Source organism: Bombina bombina, chromosome 1, assembly GCF_027579735.1.
Source record: "Bombina bombina isolate aBomBom1 chromosome 1, aBomBom1.pri, whole genome shotgun sequence".
NCBI classification, from domain to species: domain Eukaryota; kingdom Metazoa; phylum Chordata; class Amphibia; order Anura; family Bombinatoridae; genus Bombina; species Bombina bombina.
Genome location: NC_069499.1, coordinates 1125039247 through 1125054718, shown reverse-complemented (window position 1 = coordinate 1125054718; position 15472 = coordinate 1125039247). Strand labels below are relative to the sequence as shown.

General features: G+C 42.2%; 1 protein-coding gene across 1 annotated transcript in view; it reads right to left on the bottom strand.

The window, feature by feature from the left end:
- CASC3 (CASC3 exon junction complex subunit) overlaps nt 1–15472 on the bottom strand; it is a 156257-nt gene that overhangs the window by 34069 nt on the left and 106716 nt on the right. The window contains exons 7-8 of the mRNA XM_053698315.1: nt 14403–15055; nt 7409–7473 (exon numbers count right to left, since the gene is read on the bottom strand). Of these exons, the coding sequence (XP_053554290.1) occupies nt 7409–7473; nt 14403–15055 (718 nt within the window). The remainder of the gene's footprint in view (nt 1–7408; nt 7474–14402; nt 15056–15472) is intronic.

Below are 15472 nucleotides of genomic sequence, written 5' to 3'. Positions count from 1 at the left end.
TTAGAAACAACTTTTGGAAGAAAACCAGGTTTAGTACGTAAAACCACCTTATCTGCATGGAACACCAGATAAGGAGGAGAACACTGCAGAGCAGATAATTCTGAGACTCTTCTAGCAGAAGAAATCGCAACTAAAAACAAAACTTTCCAAGATAATAACTTAATATCAACGGAATGTAAGGGTTCAAACGGAACCCCCTGAAGAACTGAAAGAACTAAATTGAGACTCCAAGGAGGAGTCAAAGGTTTGTAAACAGGCTTGATTCTAACCAGAGCCTGAACAAAGGCTTGAACATCTGGCACAGCTGCCAGCTTTTTGTGAAGTAATACCGACAAGGCAGAAATCTGTCCCTTCAGGGAACTTGCAGATAATCCTTTTTCCAATCCTTCTTGAAGGAAGGATAGAATCCTAGGAATCTTAACCTTGTCCCAAGGGAATCCTTTAGATTCACACCAACAGATATATTTTTTCCAAATTTTGTGGTAAATCTTTCTAGTCACAGGCTTTCTGGCCTGAACAAGAGTATCGATCACAGAATCTGAGAATCCTCGCTTCGATAAAATCAAGCGTTCAATCTCCAAGCAGTCAGCTGGAGTGAAACCAGATTCGGATGTTCGAACGGACCCTGAACAAGAAGGTCTCGTCTCAAAGGTAGCTTCCAAGGTGGAGCCGATGACATATTCACCAGATCTGCATACCAAGTCCTGCGTGGCCACGCAGGAGCTATCAAGATCACCAACGCCCTCTCCTGCTTGATCCTGGCTATCAGCCTGGGGATGAGAGGAAATGGCGGGAACACATAAGCTAGTTTGAAGGTCCAAGGTGCTACTAGTGCATCCACTAGAGCCGCCTTGGGATCCCTGGATCTGGCCCCGTAGCAAGGAACTTTGAAGTTCTGACGAGAGGCCATCAGATCCATGTCTGGAATGCCCCACAGGTGAGTGACTTGGGCAAAGATTTCCGGATGGAGTTCCCACTCCCCCGGATGCAATGTCTGACGACTCAGAAAATCCGCTTCCCAATTTTCCACTCCTGGGATGTGGATAGCAGACAGGTGGCAGGAGTGAGAGTCCGCCCAAAGAATAATTTTGGTTACTTCTTCCATCGCTAGGGAACTCCTTGTTCCCCCCTGATGGTTGATGTACGCAACAGTCGTCATGTTGTCTGATTGAAACCGTATGAACCTGGTCCTCGCAAGCTGGGGCCAGGCCTGGAGCGCATTGAATATCGCTCTCAGTTCCAGAATATTTATCGGTAGAAGAGATTCTTCCCGAGACCAAAGACCCTGAGCTTTCAGGGATCCCCAGACCGCGCCCCAGCCTATCAGACTGGCGTCGGTCGTGACAATGACCCACTCTGGTCTGTGGAACATCATCCCTTGAGACAGATTGTCCAGGGACAGCCACCAACGGAGTGAGTCTCTGGTCCTCTGATTTACTTGTATCTTCGGAGACAAGTCTGTATAGTCCCCATTCCACTGACTGAGCATGCACAGTTGTAATGGTCTTAGATGAATGCGCGCAAAAGGAACTATGTCCATCGCCGCCACCATCAACCCGATCACTTCCATGCACTGAGCTATGGAAGGAAGAGGAACGGAATGAAGTATCCGACAAGAGTCCAGAAGCTTTGTTTTTCTGGCCTCTGTTAGAAAGATCCTCATTTCTAAGGAGTCTATAATTGTTCCCAAGAAGGGAACCCTTGTTGACGGGGATAGAGAACTCTTTTCCACGTTCACTTTCCAGCCGTGAGATCTGAGAAAGGCCAGGACAATGTCCGTGTGAGCCTTTGCTTGAGGAAGGGACGACGCTTGAATCAGAATGTCGTCCAGGTAAGGTACTACTGCAATGCCCCTTGGTCTTAGCACCGCTAGAAGGGACCCTAGTACCTTTGTGAAAATCCTTGGAGCAGTGGCTAATCCGAAAGGAAGCGCCACGAACTGGTAATGTTTGTCCAGGAATGCAAACCTTAGGAACCGATGATGTTCCTTGTGGATAGGAATATGTAGATACGCATCCTTTAAATCCACCGTGGTCATAAATTGACCTTCCTGGATGGAAGGAAGGATAGTTCGAATGGTTTCCATCTTGAACGATGGGACCTTGAGAAATTTGTTTAAGATCTTGAGATCTAGGATTGGTCTGAACGTTCCCTCTTTTTTGGGAACTATGAACAGATTGGAGTAGAACCCCATCCCTTGTTCTCTTAATGGAACAGGATGAATCACTCCCATTTTTAACAGGTCTTCTACACAATGTAAGAACGCCTGTCTTTTTATGTGGTCTGAAGACAACTGCGACTTGTGGAACCTCCCCCTTGGGGGAAGTCCCTTGAATTCCAGAAGATAACCCTGGGAGACTATTTCTAGCGCCCAAGGATCCAGAACATCTCTTGCCCAAGCCTGAGCGAAGAGAGAGAGTCTGCCCCCCACCAGATCCGGTCCCGGATCGGGGGCCAATATTTCATGCTGTCTTGGTAGCAGTGGCAGGTTTCTTGGCCTGCTTTCCCTTGTTCCAGCCTTGCATTGGTCTCCAAGCTGGCTTGGCCTGAGAAGTATTACCCTCTTGCTTAGAGGACGTAACACCTTGGGCTGGTCCGTTTTTACGAAAGGGACGAAAATTAGGTCTATTTTTTGCCTTGAAGGGCCGATCCTGAGGAAGGGCGTGGCCCTTACCCCCAGTGATATCAGAAATAATCTCTTTCAAGTCAGGACCAAACAGCGTTTTCCCCTTGAAAGGAATGTTTAGTAGCTTGTTCTTGGAAGACGCATCAGCCGACCAAGATTTCAACCAAAGCGCTCTGCGCGCCACAATAGCAAACCCAGAGTTCTTAGCCGCTAACTTAGCCAATTGCAAAGAGGCGTCTAGAGTGAAAGAATTAGCCAATTTGAGAGCATTGATTCTGTCCATAATCTCCTCATAAGGAGGAGAGTCACTATCGAGCACCTTAAGCAGTTCATCAAACCAGAAATATGCGGCTGTAGTGACAGGGACAATGCATGAAATGGGTTGTAGAAGGTAACCCTGCTGAACAAACATCTTTTTAAGCAAACCTTCTAATTTTTTATCCATAGGATCTTTGAAAGCACAACTATCCTCTATGGGAATAGTGGTGCGTTTGTTTAAAGTAGAAACCGCTCCCTCGACCTTGGGGACTGACTGCCATAAGTCCTTTCTGGGGTCGACCATAGGAAACAATTTTTTAAATATGGGGGGAGGGACGAAAGGAATACCGGGCCTTTCCCATTCTTTATTAACAATGTCCGCCACCCGCTTGGGTATAGGAAAAGCTTCTGGGAGCCCCGGCACCTCTAGGAACTTGTCCATTTTACATAGTTTCTCTGGGATGACTAAATTTTCACAATCATCCAGAGTGGATAATACCTCCTTAAGCAAAATGCGGAGATGTTCCAATTTAAATTTAAATGTAATCACATCAGATTCAGCCTGCTGAGAAATGTTCCCTAAATCAGTAATTTCTCCCTCAGACAAAACCTCCCTGGCCCCCTCAGATTGGGTTAGGGGCCCTTCAGAGATATTAATATCAGCGTCGTCATGCTCTTCAGTAACTAAAACAGAGCAGCCACGCTTACGCTGACAAGGGTTCATTTTGGCTAAAATGTTTTTGACAGAATTATCCATTACAGCCGTTAATTGTTGCATAGTAAGGAGTATTGGCGCGCTAGATGTACTAGGGGCCTCCTGAGTGGGCAAGACTCGTGTAGACGAAGGAGGGAATGATGCAGTACCATGCTTACTCCCCTCACTTGAGGAATCATCTTGGGCATCATTGTCATTATCACATAAATCACATTTATTTAAATGAATAGGAATTCTGGCTTCCCCACATTCAGAACACAGTCTATCTGGTAGTTCAGACATGTTAAACAGGCATAAACTTGATCAGAAAGTACAAAAAACGTTTTAAAATAAAACCGTTACTGTCACTTTAAATTTTAAACTGAACACACTTTATTACTGCAATTGCGAAAAAACATGAAGGAATTGTTCAAAATTCACCAAATTTTCACCACAGCGTCTTAAAGCCTTGAAAATATTGCACACCAATTTTGGAAGCTTTAACCCTTAAAATAACGGAACCGGAGCCGTTTTAAGCTTTAAACCCCTTTACAGTCCCTGGTATCTGCTTTGCTGAGACCCAACCAAACCCAAAGGGGAATACGATACCAAATGACGCCTTCAGAAGTCTTTTATAAGTATCAGAGCTCCTCTCACATGCGACTGCATGCCATGCCTCTCAAAAACAAGTGCGCAACACCGGCGCGAAAATGAGACTCTGCCTATGCTTTGGGAAAGCCCCTAAAGAATAAGGTGTCTAAAACAGTGCCTGCCGATATTATTAAATCAAAATACCCAGAATAAATGATTCCTCAAGGCTAAATAAGTGTTAATATCAATCGATTTAGCCCAAAAAAAGTCTACAGTTTAAATAAGCCCTTGTGAAGCCCTTATTTACAATCGTAATAAACATGGCTTACCGGATCCCATAGGGAAAATGACAGCTTCCAGCATTACATCGTCTTGTTAGAATGTGTCATACCTCAAGCAGCAAGAGACTGCAAACTGTTCCCCCAACTGAAGTTAATTGCTCTCAACAGTCCTGTGTGGAACAGCCATGGATTTTAGTTACGGTTGCTAAAATCATTTTCCTCATACAAACAGAATTCTTCATCTCTTTTCTGTTTCTGAGTAAATAGTACGTACCAGCACTATTTTAAAATAACAAACTCTTGATTGAATAATGAAAAACTACAGTTAAACACTAAAAAACTCTAAGCCATCTCCGTGGAGATGTTGCCTGTACAACGGCAAAGAGAATGACTGGGGTAGGCGGAGCCTAGGAGGGATCATGTGACCAGCTTTGCTGGGCTCTTTGCCATTTCCTGTTGGGGAAGAGAATATCCCACAAGTAAGGATGACGCCGTGGACCGGACACACCTATGTTGGAGAAAGGGGCAGTTTGCAGAGGCTTAGATACAAGATAATCACAGAGGTTAAAAGTATATTATTATAACTGTGTTGGTTATGCAAAACTGGGGAATGGGTAATAAAGGGATTATCTATCTTTTAAAACAATAAAAATTCTGGTGTAGACTGTCCCTTTAAAGGGACAGTATACACTCATTTTCATATAACTGCATGTAATAGACACTACTATAAAGAATAAGATGCACAGATACTGATATAAAAATCCAGTATAAAAAATGGTTTAAAAACGTACTTAGAAGCTTTCAGTTTAGCTCTGTTGAAAAGGCAGTTGGAAAGCCCACTGCAAGTGGGAAATAAGACACCCCCCCTCTTTTGCATATGAAAAGACCCTTTACACAAACAGGAGCAAGCTGGAGAAGGTAGCTGACGGTATTCAAATAAAACTTTGGGGCTTGGTTAGGAGTCTGAAAATCAGAGCAATGTTATTTAAAAATAAGCAAAATTATACATTTTTAAAAAAAACTTTATGGGCTTTATAAATAGATCATCTACAAAACATTTATGCAAAGAAAAAATTAGTGTATAATGGCCCTTTAAAGGGACAATATACACTCATTTTTCTTTTTGCAATAATGTTTTGTAGATCTATTTATATAGCCCATAAAGTTTTTTTTTGTTTGTTTTTAAATGTATAGTTTTGCTTATTTGTAAATAACATTGCTCTGATTTTAAGACTCCTAACCAAGCCCCAAAGTTTTATAAGAACACTGTCATATACCTACTCCAGCTTGCTTCTGTTTGTGTAAAGGGTCTTTTCATATGCAAAGGAAGGGGGAGTGTCTTATTTCCCACTTTTTAAACAGTTTTATACTGGATTTTTATATTAGTATCTGTGCATATTATTCTTTATAGTAGTGTCTATTACATGCAGTTATATGAAAATTAGTGTATACTGTCCCTTTAACATCACAAAGCCTAACACATGTCTCATAGAAAATAAAGATTTCTCACATCCCAGCCAATTGAGAGAACTCTCAATCACATACTTCAAAATTATGAATAAACTTATCCAATAAAAATGCCCCCATATGAATCCTTATAGTAATCAAGAATTATTATCTTTTGTTAGATAACAACAAAAGGGATCTGGAAGAGGGATTAACCCCATAAGAGCTGCTGTCCTTTGTTACCTAGAAGGCAAAGGCACTTACCTTAGATCCTACTGCATAAGAGATGTTGATCCTCAAGGTGTGGCAGGCACTACGCTCCCTGTCATGGACCTGTAGGAAAAGAAAGAACAGAGTAACCAACTCTGGCTTTCCACAAAGGGGTAGCAAAGTGTTAAAAGTAAAGCAAAGGACTGCCTCGCCGCCTTTTAACTGCTAAAAGCCACCACTAGTCTTACTCAAGAGATTGATGTGGACACAGCTAGACCCCAAATCCTTGCTTGCAGAGAAAAGGTACCCATAAAAGGATTAAATTCTTCAGACACTAACTTCGCACAATCGCCATTGACAAAGGCAAAAGAGAATGACTGGGGGGGGTTATGGGTAAGGCAGATACACTTAACAGCTTTGTTAGGTGTTCTTTGCCACCTCCTGCTGGCCAGGAGTTGAATATCCCACTAGTAATTGAATGACGTTGTGGACTCTCCATGTCGTAGGAAAGAAATAAGTTGCATCTAAAAGTTTACACAATGTTTTAGTAGTCATCTTGTATCCTTCTGATCTGTCGTGGTAACAAATATTACTCATGTGATCAATCCTGGTGTATCCGCTGTTTAGCTTCTGCTGGCTGCCCCCATTGGAGATCACATACAAAAAGAAATACACACCGCTACAGGGCTTGCATTACCTAAAGCGTCATCAGCAGAAGATAAACAGCAGATACACCAGGATTAATCACGTGAGTAATATTTGTTACCACGACAGATCAGAAGGATACAAGGTGACTACTAAAACATTGTGTAACATTTACACAGAGATCTAATAACTCACACTGCACGGGTTAGTATAACCAAGTAAGCCATAGAAATTGCCTACTTTACTGAATATCTGATATTTCTTTTGGCGCTTTATCTGATATATTCTCCTACTGTTTTTATTTAATTATATATTTGAAGGTGATATATTTTAATTGTTTTAGACAGCGGTGTCATCATTTTAGTCATTTTTAGACCTATAAGGTTCATATACTGTAATTTCTATTTGCTGTAATAACACACTGGGTTTCAAATGGCCTACATATGTGGTCAGTCTAAAACTCAAAGTAAACTTCTTGTCATTTAATGACACCATAAGTAAATTACAAATAAGTAAACAAAACATCCACTTATTTAATATTTCAGAAATGTATTCTATATTAAGCAGGAATTCAGCCAAGATGGTGACTTTGTAGCGCTAGTGCCTTATGGTGTTCCTCAGTTGACTGCCATTTTAAGATTAGATGCCCCAACTCACCATGCCCTCCAAACGGTTGTACTGTGGCGGCGGTCCTCCTGGCATATGAATGTGATTAGGCATACCTAAGAGAGAGACACAGTTACAACAATTTCCCTAGCCTCTGACATGCTTAAAGGGACACTGAACCCAATTTTTTTCTTTTGTGATTCAGATAGAGCAAGCAATTTTAAGCAACTTTCTAATTGACTCCTATTATTAAATTGTCTTCATTCTCTTGGAATCTTTATTTGAAATGCAAAAATGTAAGTTTAGATGCCGGGCCATTTTTGGTGAACAAACTGGATTGTTCTTGCTGATTGGTAGATAAATTCACTTACCAATAAACAAGTGCTTTCCATCGTCTGAACCAAAAAAAACAGAATTTATGCTTACCTGATAAATTACTTTCTCCAACGGTGTGTCCGGTCCACGGCGTCATCCTTACTTGTGGGAATATCTCTTCCCCAACAGGAAATGGCAAAGAGTCCCAGCAAAGCTGGCCATATAGTCCCTCCTAGGCTCCGCCCACCCCAGTCATTCGACCGACGGACAGGAGGAAAAATATAGGAGAAACCATATGGTACCGTGGTGACTGTAGTTAGAGAAAATAATTCATCAGACCTGATTAAAAAACCAGGGCGGGCCGTGGACCGGACACACCGTTGGAGAAAGTAATTTATCAGGTAAGCATAAATTCTGTTTTCTCCAACATTGGTGTGTCCGGTCCACGGCGTCATCCTTACTTGTGGGAACAAATACCAAAGCTTTTAGGACACGGATGAAGGGAGGGAGCAAATCAGGTTACCTAAACGGAAGGCACCACGGCTTGCAAAACCTGTCTCCCAAAAATAGCCTCAGAAGAAGCAAAAGTATCAAATTTGTAAAATTTGGCAAAAGTGTGCAGTGAAGACCAAGTCGCTGCCTTACATATCTGGTCAACAGAAGCCTCGTTCTTAAAGACCCATGTGGAAGCCACAGCCCTAGTGGAGTGAGCTGTGATTCTTTCAGGAGGCTGCCGTCCGGCAGTCTCATAAGCCAATCGGATGATGCTTTTAAGCCAAAAGGAAAGAGAGGTAGAAGTCGCTTTTTGACCTCTCCTTTTACCAGAATAGACAACAAACAAAGAAGATGTTTGTCTGAAATCTTTTGTAGCCTCTAAATAGAATTTTAGAGCACGGACTACGTCCAAATTGTGTAACAAACGTTCCTTCTTTGAAACTGGATTCGGGCATAAAGAAGGTACAACTATCTCCTGGTTAATATTCTTGTTAGAAACAACCTTTGGAAGAAAACCAGGCTTAGTACGCAAAACCACCTTATCTGCATGGAACACCAGATAGGGCGGAGAACACTGCAGAGCAGTTAACTCTGAAACTCTTCTAGCAGAAGAAATAGCAACCAAAAACAAAACTTTCCAAGATAGTAACTTAATATCTATGGAATGTAAAGGTTCAAACGAAACCCCTTGAAGAACTGAAAGAACTAGATTTAGACTCCAGGGAGGAGTCAAAGGTCTGTAAACAGGCTTGATCCTAACCAGAGCCTGAACAAATGCTTGAACATCTGGCACAGCTGCCAGTCTTTTGTGTAGTAAGACAGATAAAGCAGAGATCTGTCCCTTTAGAGAACTTGCAGATAATCCTTTCTCCAAACCTTCTTGTAGAAAGGAGAGAATCTTAGGAATTTTTATCTTATTCCATGGGAATCCTTTGGATTCACACCAACAGATATATCTTTTCCATATTTTATGGTAAATCTTTCTAGTTACCGGTTTTCTGGCCTGAACCAGAGTATCTATCACAGAATCTGAAAACCCACGCTTTGATAGAATCAAGCGTTCAATCTCCAAGCCGTCAGCTGGAGGGAGACCAGATTTGGATGTTCGAATGGACCCTGAACAAGAAGGTCCTGTCTCAAAGGTAGCTTCCATGGTGGAACCGATGACATATTCACCAGGTCTGCATACCAAGTCCTGCGTGGCCACGCAGGAGCTATCAAGATCACCGAGGCCCTCTCCTGTTTGATCCTGGCTACCAGCCTGGGAATGAGGGGAAACGGTGGAAATACATAAGCTAGGTTGAAGGTCCAAGGTGCTACTAGTGCATCTACTAGAGTCGCCTTGGGATCCCTGGATCTGGACCCGTAGCAAGGAACCTTGAAGTTCTGACGAGACGCCATCAGATCCATGTCTGGAATGCCCCATAATTGAGTTAGTTGGGCAAAGATCTCCGGGTGGAGTTCCCACTCCCCCGGATGGAATGTCTGACGACTCAGATAATCCGCTTCCCAGTTTTCCACACCTGGGATGTGGATCGCAGATAGGTGGCAGGAGTGATCCTCCGCCCATTTAATTATTTTGGTCACTTCTTTCATCGCCAGGGAACTCCTTGTTCCCCCCTGATGATTGATATACGCAACGGTCGTCATGTTGTCTGATTGGAATCTTATGAATCTGGCCTTTGCTAGCTGAGGCCAACCCCTGAGAGCATTGAAGATCGCTCTTAGTTCCAGAATGTTTATCGGGAGAAGAGACTCTTCCCGAGACCATAGTCCCTGAGCTTTCAGGGATTCCCAGACCGCGCCCCAGCCCACTAGACTGGCGTCGGTCGTGACAATGACCCACTCTGGTCTGCGGAAGCTCATTCCCTGGGATAGATGGTCCAGGGTCAGCCACCAACGGAGTGAATCTCTGGTCTTCTGATCTACTTGAATCATTGGAGACACGTCTGTATAGTCCCCATTCCACTGTTTGAGCATGCACAGTTGTAATGGTCTTAGATGAATTCGTGCAAAAGGAACTATGTCCATTGCTGCAACCATCAACCCTACTACTTCCATGCACTGCGCTATGGAAGGACGTGGAACAGAATGAAGAACTTGACAAGTGCTTAGAAGTTTTGACTTTCTGACCTCTGTCAGAAAAATCCTCATTTCTAAGGAATCTATTATTGTTCCCAAGAAGGGAACTCTTGTTGACGGAGACATAGAACTTTTTTCTATGTTCACCTTCCATCCGTGTGATCTGAGAAAGGCCAGAACGATGTCTGTATGAGCCTTTGCTTTTGACAGGGACGACGCTTGTATTAGAATGTCGTCCAAGTAAGGTACTACTGCAATGCCCCACGGTCTTAGAACCGCTAGAAGGGACCCTAGTACCTTTGTGAAAATCCTTGGAGCAGTGGCTAACCCGAATGGGAGGGCCACAAACTGGTAATGTTTGTCCAGAAAGGCAAACCTTAGGAACTGATGATGTTCTTTGTGGATAGGAATATGTAGGTACGCATCCTTTAGATCCACGGTAGTCATAAATTGACCTTCCTGGATAGTGGGTAGAATCATTCGAATGGTTTCCATTTTGAACGATGGTACCCTGAGAAATTTGTTTAGGATCTTCAAATCCAAAATTGGTCTGAAAGTTCCCTCTTTTTTGGGAACTACGAACAGATTTGAATAAAATCCCATTCCTTGTTCCTTTATTGGAACTGGGTGTATCACTCCCATCTTTAACAGGTCTTCTACACAATGTAAGAACGCCTGTCTCTTTATTTGGTTTAAGGATAAGTGAGACATGTGGAACCTTCCCCTTGGGGGTAGTTCCCTGAATTCCAGAAGATAACCCTGAGAAACTATTTCTAGTGCCCAGGGATCCTGAACATCTCTTGCCCAAGCCTGAGCAAAGAGAGAGAGTCTGCCCCCTACTAGATCCGGTCCCGGATAGGGGGCTACTCCTTCATGCTGTTTTGTTAGCAGCAGCAGGCTTCTTGGCCTGCTTACCCTTGTTCCAGCCTTGCATCGGTTTCCAGGCTGGTTTGGGTTGTGAGGCATTACCCTCTTGCTTAGAGGATGCAGAATTAGAGGCCGGTCCGTTCCTGAAATTGCGAAAGGAACGAAAATTAGACTTATTCTTGGCCTTAAAAGGCCTATCTTGTGGAAGGGCGTGGCCCTTTCCCCCAGTGATGTCTGAGATAATCTCTTTCAATTCTGGTCCAAATAGAGTTTTACCTTTGAAAGGGATGTTAAGCAATTTTGTCTTGGATGACACATCCGCTGACCAAGACTTTAGCCAAAGCGCTCTGCGCGCCACGATTGCAAACCCTGAATTTTTCGCCGCTAATCTAGCTAATTGCAAAGCGGCACCTAAAATAAAAGAGTTAGCCAACTTAAGTGCGTGAACTCTGTCCATAACCTCCTCATATGGAGTCTCTCTACTGAGCGACTTTTCTAGTTCCTCGAACCAGAACCACGCTGCTGTAGTGACAGGAACAATGCACGAAATGGGTTGTAGAAGGTAACCTTGCTGTACAAAAATCTTTTTAAGCAAACCCTCCAATTTTTTATCCATAGGATCTTTGAAAGCACAACTATCCTCGATAGGAATAGTAGTGCGCTTGTTTAGAGTAGAAACTGCCCCCTCGACCTTAGGGACTGTCTGCCATAAGTCCTTTCTGGGTTCGACCATAGGAAATAATTTCTTAAATATAGGGGGGGGGGGGGGGAACAAAAGGTATGCCGGGCTTTTCCCACTCCTTATTCACTATGTCCGCCACCCGCTTGGGTATAGGAAAAGCGTCGGGGTGCACCGGAGCCTCTAGGAACTTATCCATCTTGCATAATTTCTCTGGAATGACCAAGTTGTCACAATCATCCAAAGTAGATAACACCTCCTTAAGCAGTGCGCGGAGATGTTCTAATTTAAATTTAAATGTCACAACATCAGGTTCAGCTTGTTGAGAAATTTTTCCTGTATCTGAAATTTCCCCATCTGACAAAACCTCCCTCATGGCCACTTCAGATTGGTGTGAGGGTATGACAGAACAATTATCATCAGCGCCCTCCTGCTCTTCAGTGTTTAAAACAGAGCAATCGCGCTTTCTGATATGTAGGCATTTTGGATAAAATATTTGCTATGGAGTTATCCATTACAGCCGTCAATTGTTGCATGGTAATAAGCATTGGCGCGCTAGATGTACTAGGGGCCTCCTGCGTGGGCAAAACTGGTGTAGACACAGTAGGATATGATGTAGTATCATGTTTACTCCCCTCATCTGAGGAATCATCTTGGGCAATTTCATTATCTGTGGCAGTACTGTCCTTACTTTGTTTGGACGCTATGGCACAATTATCACACAAATTTAAATTGGGAGACACATTGGCTTTCATACATATAGAACATAGCTTATCCGAAGGCACAGACATGTTAAACAGGCTTAAACTTGTCAATAAAGCACAAAAAACGTTTTAAAACAAAACCGTTACTGTCTCTTTAAATTTTAAACAGAAAACACTTTATTACTGAATATGTGAAAAAGTATGAAGGAATTGTTCAAAAATTACCAAAATTTCACCACAGTGTCTTAACGCATTAAGAGTATTGCACACCAATTTTCAGAGCTTTAACCCTTAAAATAACGGAACCGGAGCCGTTTACAAATTTAACCCCTATACAGTCCCAGCTATAGCCTTTGCTGTGACCTAACCAAGCCCAGAGGGGAATACGATACCAAGTGACGCCTTCTAGAAACTTTTCCAGCTACTTCCAGATCCTCACACATGCATCTGCATGTCTTGCTCTCAAAAAACAACTGCGCAGTAATGGCGCAAAAATGAGGCTCAGCCTACAACTGGGAAGGCCCTCCCTGACTGGAAAAGGTGTCTAACATAGTGCCTGCCGTTAAAAAACGTTCCCCAAGTTTATAAATGTGAATTATCAGCATAAACATGTATAAAATGCCCAAATAAAGCAATCGATTTATAAAAGTGTCTGCCAGTTTTATAGCCCATATTAAGCCCTTTATTCTGTTTGCTTGACTAAGAAAATGGCTTACCGGTCCCCATGAGGGGAAATGACAGCCTTCCAGCATTACATGGTCTTGTTAGAAATATGGCTAGTCATACCTCAAGCAGAAAAGTCTGCTAACTGTTTCCCCCAACTGAAGTTACTTCATCTCAACAGTCCTATGTGGAAACAGCAATCGATTTTAGTTACTGTCTGCTAAAATCATCTTCCTCTCACAAACAGAAATCTTCATCCTTTTCTGTTTCAGAGTAAATAGTACATACCAGCACTATTTTAAAATAACAAACACTTGATAGAAGAATAAAAAACTACATTTAAACACCAAAAAACTCTTAACCATCTCCGTGGAGATGTTGCCTGTGCAACGGCAAAGAGAATGACTGGGGTGGGCGGAGCCTAGGAGGGACTATATGGCCAGCTTTGCTGGGACTCTTTGCCATTTCCTGTTGGGGAAGAGATATTCCCACAAGTAAGGATGACGCCGTGGACCGGACACACCAATGTTGGAGAAATAGCTTAGATGCCTTCTTTTTCAAATAAAGAAAGCAAGAGAATGAAGAAAAATTGATAATAGGTGTAAATTAGAAAGTTGCTTAAAATTGCATGCTCTATCTGAATCACGCAAGAAAAAATTTGGGTTCAGTGTCCCTTTAAGTAAAAAAGATCTAAGAGTAATAAGACCAAGATAAACAAGATGCCCATATCCAAAATAACAGAAAAAAAATTATATCTATCCCTGAGACATATAAAAATGTTCAGACAGCAGACCATTTGTTCATAGAAAAAAAAATGTTTGAAATAAATCTTAAAAAAACTTGAATTCAATCAGTACTTTGTACTGTCAAGAGTAATTAAATACTTTGACAGAGGCACCATTGCTTTAGGGCTGTCAAACACCATTACCTACAATTTTTCACAAGCCAGAAAAGACCCAGCTATCTAGTGACAGGGGATATTAGTGTTAATAAAAACAAAACACTAAATAGAAGATAAGATACAGATAAGCAAATTAAAACAAAACACTAAATAGAAGATACGATACAGATAAGCAAATTAAAACAAACAATATAACATTTAATTGCAAACTGTTGTGATTAGATATAATCAAATGGACTTTATAGAGAGAAATTAAGTTCTCTCTCCCACATGCCAAAACAGGAAACATGTCAATGGATGAGTTTTATTAACAGTCATTAAACCCCAACCGAAATTTACCTTGAGGCGCGATGTACTGAGGTTGGTTCGGACTCCAGTTCTGATCTGAAAGGTTCACCTGCTCTAGTGCAGCAATACTTCCATCTACAGTAGCTTCCCAGCTGATTGGTTTCATGGGAGCAGGTGAAGGGGCAGAAATTTCTTGAGTAAGAGTGGGAGAAACTAGAGGCGGTGGAGGAAGCTCAGAAAGCGCTGCCTCCTCATTCTTTCCTCCCTCCACCCCTTTGATCCTACTCCTTCTGGCCCTAGAATAGGATTTCTTCTCTACTGGTCTGTCTGGAGGAGGCGGTGATGTTTCTTCTACTTGCTTCTCAATAATGGGTTCTACTCTGGTAGCCGGTGCAGCTTCTGGGGATCCATTTCTGATAGGTGGTGGAGTCTGCTCAGTGCTACGCGCTCTATAGCTCCCATACTCTTTCCTCCTTTCTGTTACGGGTTGTTGGGATGTGTCCTCCTCATTCTGATAAGTGGCACGGTTTTCCTTATTGCCACCTGATTTTGTGTAGGCTCTTGAAGCGGTAGTTCTACCAGAGCCTGCATCATTGCGGTTGTTGTAAGGCCGGGCTTGTTGGGCAGAGCCAAAATCTGAATTGCGGGTCTGGAATCTGTATGGCTTCTCATCATTCTCCTCTCTTCTAGTTGGGCTGCTGAATCTGAAGACAAGAGGAATTCATATAAGTTTCTTGCAAAACTACGATTAAAATGATGGTATGCATAGGGAAGGTTGGTTTGTTCATTCTTCTCTCAATTACTACTACTTAAAATGAACTAACGCTAAACCAATTTGGGCAAGTTATTTAACCCATGGAACACCCTACTCAACATAAAAAATACAGTTTCTTCAAATAAAAAGAAACACAAAGATGGATTTGAACTGAACTGGAGTGAATATGACTATATCATAGTACAGATGGTCTCCAGACATTTGGTTTTGTCCCATTGAACATTTAGATGTATAACTTATAATTTTTTTTTACTGAATGTTAATTTACTTTCTTAAAGTTAATTTTAAAATTAAATGTGGAAACATAATACTGAATTCCTCATAAAATGTTTAATGTTAAAAAAAA